Below are 10,708 nucleotides of genomic sequence, written 5' to 3'. Positions count from 1 at the left end.
TATCCGATCTGTTTGGATAGCACACAAAAACACAGCTTTTGACTGTGACTTGGTATACATGACAATATTAATAAACCTAAACTTAAACTTATTTTCAGTTTAGTTTACTGTCACGTGTACCGAGGTACAGTGAAAAGCTTTTGTTGCGTGCTAACCAGTCAGCGGAAAGACAATACGTGATTACAGTCGAGCCATTCAGTGTACAGATACATGATAAGGGAATAACGTTTAGTGCAAGGTAAAGCCAGCAAAGTCCGATCAAGGATAGTCCGAGGGTCACCAATGAGGTAGATAATAGTTCAGGATTTAAAGATTAAATAGTAATATATTGGAACATTCATTGGGTTGTTGAGGAACCACACAAATGATTCATGAACAAGAGTATGTTGAGTCAAGAGAGACGTAGATGAAGGCTTGTTATTCTGCCTGCAGAATAAGGACATAAGATAAGGAACGTTGTTTAGTCTGGCTAAAGGCAGCGATCAGTGTGCTGCAAGGATCAATTACAGTTGTTCAAAATTTATATCAACTATATAGTTTCAGGACTATGAGGCCTGTTTCAAAGCATGTACACTACCCTTGAGATTGCAATTAGTCCAAATGAGGATTGTGGCAGAATATTGTAAGGCATTAGTGAACTTGCAGAACGAGTAATATTGGCAAATGGAATATAAAGCAGGTGATTATAAAGTCATTTGTACAGCGAAGCGCGAGGTGATGAGCTTTGATATAAGTCCTTGGATTCGTAGATGCTAGATGGATGAATGGAGGAATGTTCATGAACAGGTAAACAACTGGCAGAAAGAAGTTAAAAGGCACACGTACAAAGCAAAACACTGCTTTGCAAAACTGCAAAAACTGTGGCTGGAGAAGTCTCGACCTGAAACGTCACCCATTCCTTCTCTCCAGAGATGCTGCCTGTCCCGCTGAGTTACTCCAGCATTTTGTGTCTATCTTAAGCAAAGACTCACGGTCACTTGCAGAGAAATGGCAAAGGATTGGCATTAAACCTATCTGTGATCTTGGTTATTCCACAAGTGGAGTAAAAGAACAGCCCTGGCCTCTACATTATAAAAGGATAGAAAACATAGAATGTAGAATGGCACCAGGCAGGATCAGGCCCTTCTGCCCACAACGTCTGAGCCGAACATGACAACGAATTAAACTAATCCCTAGATAGACACAAAAAGCTGGAGTAACTAGGCAGCAAAGGCAGCATCGCTGGAGAGAAGGAATGGGTGACGTTGCGGGTCGAGACCCTTCTCCGGGTCATCTGCCTGTACGAGCTCCATATCCACCCATTCTCTGCAATATCCAATGGGTCCACTTGGTCTAGTATCCATCTAAAAGCCTCTGAAATGCCACTATCGTATCTGCCTCCACCACCAACCCTGGCAACACATTCCAGGCACCCACCGCCCTCTGTAAAACTTGCCCTGTATATCCCCTTTAACATTTTCCCCTCTGAACTTAAACTGTGCCCTCTAGTATTTGACATTTCCACCCGGTGGGGGGCAGGGGCGGGGGCGAGGTTCTGACCGTCTACCCTCTCCACGCCTCTCAGAATTGTAAAGACTGCCCGCAGGCCTCCCCTCAGCTTCCGCTGCCTCCAGGGAAACCAATGCAAGAAAGTAATCCGGGCATCACTCTCGTGACCACCCCCCTTTCCAAAGCCTCCACTTCCTCCCTGCAATGGGGCGAGCACAACTGCACCCAGCACCCCCCAAATGTGACCTCACACATTGTTAACGGGTGTGAAAGTTGATGTTGACAAGGTGGACGTGAGGAGTAATCTTTAGGCAGCGTGGGTCAGGGGGGGTTTCAACATGTTGGAGAGCACAGACTCACCTCTTTCTCCCATCATTGTGAAGCAAGGAGTTACAGGGGCTACAGGTTACGTTGGTCGAATGGATCAGGGGGGAAATAGAAGGGTCTTCAGGATTACTAAGAAGAGCATGGGGGGGGGGAGGGGGAAGGAGGTGGGTGGAGGCAGGGACAAGGCCTTGAGGGGTTCATGTTGAGGTCATTCAGCTTTGGGCCGGCTTCTGTGATTGGTCAACTGGGTGTTGGCAGACACAAGGAACTGCAGGTGCTGGTTGACCAAAAGAGACACCAAGCGCTGGTGTAACTCAGCGGGTCAGGCAGCATCTGTGGAGGAGATGGTAAGGGGATGTTTCCATGTCCTGATTGCAGTGGGGGGGGGGGGGGGGGGGAGAAAGCTGGAAGAGAGATGAGGGACAGGACAGAGCCTGGCAAGTGATGGGTGGATACAGGTGAGGGGGGTGGTGGGTTGGTCGGCAGATGGTTGGACAAAGGCCAGAGATGAAAAGATAAAAAGTGTGAGGTAAGGATAGAAGAGGCGTGAAATGTAAATTCACGATCGGGTGTCAGTGATCAATAAGGCAACTGGTGGTCCTAAGGCCATTCGAGTATCTGGCGAGGAGCGGTTTGGTTGTTGACAGAATGGGAAGTCCTACCTGAGAAACAAGGACTATGGTAGAACCAGGTAAGACTGAACACCCTTTTCTGAAGCAGGTCTCAATTTTACAGTCGAAACTTTCTTCAGGAAAGCCTTCAGTGTGCAAAATAATATCAAGCCAAAATATGAATCTCACATCATTTCTTATCACGATGCACACGAGGTGACCTCGTTAGTTTAGAGATACAGCATGAAAACAGGCCCTTCGGCCCACCGAGTCCGTGCCGACCAGCGATCCCCACACATTAACACTATCCTACGCACACTAGGGACAATTTACATTTATACCAAACCAATTTACCTACAAACCTGCACGTCTTTGGAGTGTGGGAGGAAACCGGAGCACCCGGAGAAAACCCACGCAGGTCACGGGGAGAACGTACAGACAACACCCGTAGTCGGGATCGTACCCGGGTCTCTGGCGCTGTGAGGCAGCAAGTCTACCCGCTGCGCCACCGTGCCGCCCAGCAGGCAGGCGTACATTGTACACGTTGCGTACAATTTAAATCAGTTAACTACAGATGCATTCTGTATCTATATAAAGCTTCAAAGGTTATGGGGAGATGGCAGGAGAATGGGGTTGAGAGGGAAAGTATAGATCAGCCATGATTGAATGGCGGAGTGGACTCGATAGACCGAATGGCCTAATTCTGCTCCTATGACTTATGAACTAATATCAATATCAATATCATAGAGCAACACAATTACTGTGCAATGTGGGAGCATTAGGGGGTGATTGTTCCATTATGGAGTGACCAGCATCAGAGGTCAAAGATAGAAGTTCATCCGGGAAGGAACTAAAGAAAGATACTAGAAGGAACTTTTGCTACAGAAAGTTGTTAGAATGTGGAATTTGTAATGACCTGTATTTGATCATTAGAACGCAACGAAACCTTTTCACTGTACCTCGGTACACGTGACAACAAACTAAACCAAACTAAAATGAACTGCGGTGGCCAGTGTGGATTCATTTCAGGGAAGGGTTTTTTATATAAAGTGTAGGAACTTGCGAAGTCGATCCAAAATGCTGGAGTAACTCAGCGGAACAGGCAGCATCTCGGGAGAGAAGGAATGGTTGACGTTTTGGGTCGAGATCCATCTTCAGACTGATCTTCAGAAGGGTCTCAACCTGAAACGTCCCACTGAGTTACTCCAGCATTTTGTGTCTACCTTCGGTTTATACCAGCACCTGCAGTTCCTGCCTACACGTGGGAGCTTGCTAATTGACCCGGCCATTTTCTACATCATTTAATTGTGACATAGCATTTATAAAACTCACAATATTGAAAATAACCACTATTTTGTTTCAAAAACATGAACAAACATTTGTTGATTCGACGTACCTTATTAATACATTTCCACATTAATTAAAAATCCACAAGGAAAAGTAAACAATCTGCCTTTATAACAATTTCTACCACCCTGCCATTGACAGAAATGATTTTACAGTTACATTTTAACAACTTCAAATTTTAATGTACCATAATTATTTGAATATCAGCACCATAGCATTTACAGCAAGTTGGTACATTTCAAAGTTGAGTTTCTTTCGACAAGTCTTTTCTTGAAACTTACAAATGCTCTATTATCACCATAAATGTAACACTATATCTGACATGCACCACTTTATTCAGGTGTAATATGGTTGAGAGAATTTGCAGAATACCTCAAAGTAATAGACACAAAAAGCTGGAGTAACTCAGCGGGTCAGGCAGCATCTCTGGAGAGAAGGAATGGGAGACGCTTCGGGACAAGAATGTAGTCTGAAGAAGGGTCTCGACCCGAAACGTCACCTATTCCTTTTCGCCAAAGATGCTGCCTGACCCGCTGAGTTACTCCAGCTTTTTGTGTCTATCTTCGGTTTAAACCAGCATCTGCACTTCCTTCCTAAGCACCCCAAACTATTACTTGCCTTCAATTTATGTCTTACTTGATTGTCATATCAATATTATTAAGCTTCAAACTATCTATAAAAATGCAACACAGTTCCTTAGGCAATTTGTGAATGGTAGAAAAGATAATTCACTGAGCAAAACTAAATTGTTTTTACATGAGTTTAGCTTGTATTTTGAGAAATCTTGTTCAACGCCCATTGATCAGAAAGACAAGGTCTAACTGAATGATTTCTCGCCTTTTCTCGCCTCAAATCCCCCCCACCCCCCCCCCCCCCCCACACTCCACACTCCACACACACACCTCTACCTTTCGGTCTGAAGAAGGTTTCCGATCTGAAACATCACCTATTCCTCTCCTCCAGAGATGCTGCCTGACCCGCTGAGTTACTCCAGCATTTTGCCTCTATCTTCTGAGCGATTTTGACTTGGATTTGAGAAAGGCCAAACTAAAGAATGTGATCTGTATATAAAATAGACCTGTGTGAAACATATTTTGTTTCGCTGTGTTTAGGAGGTTAAGTCGGCCACTTTAACAAGCAGTTATAAACATAGTGGCAGATACCTTTATCTTCGGTGACAGACAGAGTAAAATGGGTAATCGAGACTCTCTGTCCCATTTTACATCTTGCATGGCTATCATTTTACCCGACTATGGGCAACAAATGTTAGGAGAGTATACAATAACATCACCGATTTTAGACGATTGCACAAGGCCATGACTTACACACTATATGCAGTGTAGAAGATGCCTCTTCATTGACAATGTATAAACAATAACATCTACATAGAACTAGTGTGAACAAGACGGGTTTAAGGCGGCACAGTGGTGCAGCGGGTAGAGCTGCTGCCTCACAGCACCAGAGACCCAGGTTCAATCCTGACCTCGGGTGCTGTCTGTGTGGAGTTTGCCCGTTCTCCCTGTGACTACAAGGGGCTTCCTCCGGGTGCTCCGGTTTCCTCCCACATCCCAAAGACGTGCGGGTCTGTAGGTTAATTGGCCCCTAGTGTGCAGGGAGTGGATGAGAAAGTGGGATAACGTAGATCTAGTGTTGAGGGGAGATCGATGGCCGGCCGGCATGGACTCGGCGGGCCGAAGGGCCCGTTTCCACGCTGAATCTTTCAAACTACCGTAACATTGATAAATATCACAAAAGGCGAAGACAGATGAAGTACTTTAGGAGTCTTATATCGCTGCTAAAGTTAAGATAGACTTTGCTTCAAAATAATTACTTTCATGTCGAAAACATATCATCAAACAGCACATATGATTCAACATTTCAACATTTAAAAAAAAGCTTATTTGAACATTTTGTGGACCATACTTTACACTGAGGCTTATATAAATTATATATCATCTTAATGCCATGTCTTTATTGCATTAAAAGTCTTTAATACATTACCTTTAAATATCTCCAAATTTAAATTAACCTAAAAGGACACTGCATTAAATACATTTGCATGAAAGTATATATAAAAGACTGGCTTGTTCAACTTATATTGGGTAATGAAACAAAAATAATGTAAAGTCACTTATAAAGACGTCACATTTCTGCTCGCTGGTTAGTCTTCACAGCAAGTGCCTCTCCATCCTCTTCCCCATCCTCTTCCTCTGGCTCCACTTCATAATTTTCATCTTCTTTTTCCTCTCCCTGGTTGGGATCTTCAACTACGGGCTCCTCTTCCCGTTCATTCGCCTCCCGTTCCTTCTCATCAGCCTGCAGCGGAGTCAATGCAATTGTTTAGCTTTGAGATGCAGCATGGAAACAGGCCCTTCAGCCCGCCGAGTCCGTGCCGCCCAGCGATCTCCCCGTACACCAACGCTATCCCACACACACACGCACACACACACCAGGGTCTCTGGCGCTGTAAGGCAGTAGCTCTACCGCTGCGCCACCGTGCCGCCCAATGTTGAGTGATTGAAAGATACACCCTGGAAACGTTTAACAGAATGGAAAGGGAGCTAGAAGCTGGGTGGACCGAGAGGAAGAAGGGTCTCCACCCGGAACGTCACCTATTCCTTTTCTCCACAGATGCTGTCTGACCCGCTGGGTCACTGCAGGGTTTTGTGTCTATCTAGGGTTAACTACAGTGTTGATCTTGCCTGATGATGCAAGGCTTGTTGTGTAGACCAGTTGCAGGTGACAGATGCTGAGCTCACCAACTGCCTTTACAACAGGGACTACACTTCCACCCAGACGTGACAGTGCTGCTCCCCTGAGGATGGGTCACGGCTTCAACGTTAGTGTAGTTTAGTTTAGTTTAGTGACACAGCGTGGAAACTGGCCCCTTCGGGCCACCGGGTCCGCGTCGACCAGCGCTCCCACACACTAACACTATCCTACACACACTAGGGACAATTGTTACATTTACCAAGCCAATTAACCTACAAACCTGCACGTCTTCGGAGTGCGGGAGGAAACCGAAGATCTCAGAGAAAACCCACGCAGGTCACGGGGAGAACGTACAAACTCCGTACAGACAGCGCCCGTAGTCAGGATGGAACCCAGGTCTCCGGCGCATTAAGGCAGCAACTCTACCGCTGCGCCACCGTACCCGAGTACAGAGAAGGATTGGTGCCTTGAAGTGTTGTCTGCCTTTACATACACTAGCAGTGAGCGTTGGCCCAAATAAGGGTCCTTATCTTATTATTAATTCCCTTCAAAGTTAAAGGCAGCACAGTGGCTCAGCTGGTAGAGCTGCTGTCTCACAGCCCCAGAGATCAGGGTTCGATCCTGACCTGGGGTGTTATCTGTGCGTGGAGTTTGCACATTCTCCCTGTGACAGGGTGGGGTACCTGCAAACCGGTGTGCCTATGGCACGTGGGAGCAAACCCAAGCGGTCGCAAGGAGTAGGTGCAAACTTCATACAGACAGCACCAGAGGTTGGAATCGAACCTGGTTCTCTGGCACTGTGAGATGGCAGCTCTACCAGCTGTGCCACTCCCCAAAGGGCACATGGATAAGTTGAAGTAATATCTGCTTCTGTGCGATGTACAGAAACAGATTTAAACCAAAACAGACCAAAGTTAGACACACAGTGCTGGAGTAACTCAGTTGGTGAGGCAGCATTTCTGGGGAACATGGATAGGTGAAGATTGGGGATTCAGTCAGAAGAAGATTCCTGGCTTGAAACAACACCTCTCCATGTCCTGCAGAGATGCTGCCCGACCCGTTGAGTTACTCCAGCATTTTGTGTCTATCTTTGGTATAAACCAGCATCTGCAGTTCCTTTTCATTACATTGATAAGATGGAGCCAGATGAATTGGAAGGGCAGGAAAGGCTGGAAAGCTAACAATTGCAGATGCATGGAGTTTCAAAGTTTAGTTTAGTTCAGAGATACAGCGAGGAAAACAGGACCTTCAGTCCACCGAGTCCGGGCCGACCAACGATTACACAGTACTCTAGCGCTACCCAACACCGTAGGATCAATTTATAATTTTTACCGAAGCCAATTAACCTACAACCGTGCACATTTTTGGAGTGTGGGAGGAAACCAGAGCACCCAGAGAAAACCCACGCAGTCACAGGGAGAACGTACAAACTCCGTACAGACAGCACCCGTAGTCAGGATTAAACCCGGGTCCCTGGCACTGTGAGGCAGCAACTCTGCCACTGTGCCACCATGGAATGAAGGAATGAAGCCAACAGCAAGAACGTGCTCACACTCTCTCCCCTCCTGAGAAATCCAGGTCATACTCAGAAAAACCAACACAACATCAATGGCAGGACTAACACAGCTGGCTTGCATAAACATGGAGCCCATCCCGTACAACTACCGATTAGGCCAAGATCTCAACATCATTCAATTTAATTCTGTACTCTGGAGACCTACTACTTATCTCACATGAGATATTTAGAACTGTTGTCCCAGGGAAATTCCAAGAAAATCAGGTCACCGTTAATATTTTATAAGCCAACATCTGATTTTACAATAAAAACACAGGTACTGCTTAATGTAAATCGATGCTGGGATCCATCATAACACAGATGGAAACTGGAACAAAATCAGGTCTGGTGTTTAGATTCAGACACTGAAAAGAAAGTGTTTTTTTCCTACCTGATAAAGCCGAAAGTATCCCCTTTCTAATGATTAGCCTGAAGGAAGGGCTGCACAAATAGCTCTCGATAGAGTGTTGATTAGTGCGGGTGTCAGGGGTTATGGGGAGAAGGCAGGAGAATGGGGTTAGGAGGGAGAGATAGATCAGCCATGATTGAATGGTGGAGTGGACTTGCCGAATGGGCCAAGTCTGCTCTTACCACTTATGAACGTACATGAATTAAGTGCGCACCTCAGTGTGGCAATAAATAATGTTCCCAGAGTAAATTTAGAGATTAGCAACATTTTTTCTTTCAAGCCTACTGAACGAAAAAGCAACTGTTTATCACAACAAAGCATTAGTCTTTCAAGAAACGGGTAAAATAGTATCAGCATGTCGAGGAATAGATCAAGGAGTTGCACAGAGTAGGGGAATCGAGGACCAGAGGACATAGGTACAAGGTGAAATGATTTATTAGGAATCTGACTTTTTCACACAAAGGGTGGTGGTGGGTGTATGGAACAAGCTGCCAGAGGAGGTAGTTGAGGCTGGGACTATCCCAACATTTAAGAAACAGTTAGACAGGTACATGGATAGGACAGGTTTGGAGGGATATGGACCAAGCGCAGGCAGGTGGGACGAGTGTAGCTGGGACATGTTGGCCGGTGTGGGCAAGTTGGGCCGAAGAGCCTGTTTCCACACTGTATCACTCTATGACTAGTGTAGCTGGGACATGTTGGCCAGTGTGGGCAAGTTGGGCCGAAGGGCCTGTTTCCACACTGTATCACTCTATGACTAGTGTAGCTGGGACATGTTGGCCAGTGTGGGCAAGTTGGGCCGAAGGGCCTGTTTCCACACTGTATCACTCTATGACTAGTGTAGCTGGGACATGTTGGCTGGTGTGGGCAAGTTGGGCTGAAGGGCCTGTTTCCACACTGTATCACTCTGTGACTCTATGACCAGAACTGATCAGCATGCATGTCCCTACCTCTTCATCATCCTGGTATTGTTCATCTACATTGTCTTCCTGTTGATCAGGATTCCCTTCAATCTGCGAACATCAAAAAAGTAGAGTTTATACTGTTTGTTCCAGAAACAAGAAACTTGCTACACTGAAGAAAAAAATGAAAATGTTTCTTAAAGTTTAGTTCTATTATTGTGACATGTACCGAGGTAGAGTGAAAAGCTTTGTTTTGCCTGCTGGCCAGACCGATCAGATATAGCACACGTAGATACAATCAGTTCAAACTCAAGTCCAATAGGTAGAGCAAAGGGGGAAGATGCAGAATGTAGTTCTCACCATTGTAGCCCAACAGTTGATACAAGATCGTAAGTAAACGTGGACATAGGGAACTGTAGATACTGCTGTGCCAAAAAAAGGCCCAAAGTGCTGAGCAACTCAGCGAGTCAGGCGGTATCTCTGGAGATCAGGGACAGGCAATGGTCCTGACCTAAACCATCACCATATTACGTATTACAGGCAACACAACCTTCTCTCTCGGCCTCGGCGCTGGTCTCTTCAACGTCTGAACCATTAACTTGCACCCAGCGCTGCCAGATGTATGGGAGCTGCTTGTAAACCCATCAGAGTCTGAACAAGGGTCTCTACCTGAAAGGTCATGGATCCATGTTCTCCAGGGATGCTGCCTGCCCGCTAGGTTCCTCCAGCACTCTGTGTCCCGCCCACCCAGTTGGTTCTTGTGCAGGAGGTGGAGATAGGGAAGATTATCCAGAGGCAGGGAGCGCACTGGTTGACTGAAAATGGACACAAAATGCTGGAGTAACTCAGCGGGACAGGCAGCGCCTCTGGAGAGAAGGAATGGGTGACGTTTCGATCTGAAGGGCCTCGACCCGAAATGTCACCCATTCCTTCTCTCCAGAGATGCTGCCTGACCCGCTGAGTTACTCCAGCACTTTGTGTCTATCTTCGGTTTAAACCAGCATCTGCAGTTCCTTCCTACACATACTGGTTAACTGGGCAGTGGACCACACAGCATCTGGCAGCCTGGTCAAGAGCATTGTCCACTGACTGGGCACTCCTCCAGTCCAAGCCCCACACACGAGGACCACACTGACTTGCAGCAAGAGTCCACACTCAGAGCAGAGACACTCCAACACCACAACCAACAGTGAATGCAGAATTAAAGGATGCTCTTTCAGGAAGGAGATGAGGATGAATTTCTTTAGTCAGAGGGTGGCGAATCTGTGGGATTCTTTGCCACAGACAGCTGCGGAGGCCAAGTCAGTGGATATATTTTAAGGCAGGGGTAGATAGATTCTTGATTAGTACGGGTGTC

The 10,708-nt window shown here is 46.2% G+C and overlaps 1 protein-coding gene across 3 annotated transcripts in view; it reads right to left on the bottom strand.

Moving 5' to 3' along the window:
• Positions 1-3,867: 3,867 nt before the first annotated feature.
• The window catches only part of LOC144599722 (uncharacterized), a 74,633-nt gene continuing 67,792 nt past the window's right edge, over positions 3,868-10,708 (bottom strand). For 2 of the 3 annotated variants that reach the window (XM_078410980.1, XM_078410982.1), the window contains 2 exons: positions 9,400-9,462; positions 3,868-6,089 (listed from right to left, as the gene is read on the bottom strand). In XM_078410980.1, coding sequence (XP_078267106.1) covers positions 5,916-6,089; positions 9,400-9,462 — 237 coding nt within the window. In that variant the 3' untranslated portion in view covers positions 3,868-5,915. The remainder of the gene's footprint in view (positions 6,090-9,399; positions 9,463-10,708) is intronic. The other variant, XM_078410981.1, reaches the window with a different exon arrangement.

Source organism: Rhinoraja longicauda, chromosome 13, assembly GCF_053455715.1.
Source record: "Rhinoraja longicauda isolate Sanriku21f chromosome 13, sRhiLon1.1, whole genome shotgun sequence".
Taxonomy (NCBI): Eukaryota; Metazoa; Chordata; class Chondrichthyes; order Rajiformes; family Arhynchobatidae; genus Rhinoraja; species Rhinoraja longicauda.
This window is presented reverse-complemented; position numbering and strand designations above follow the sequence as displayed.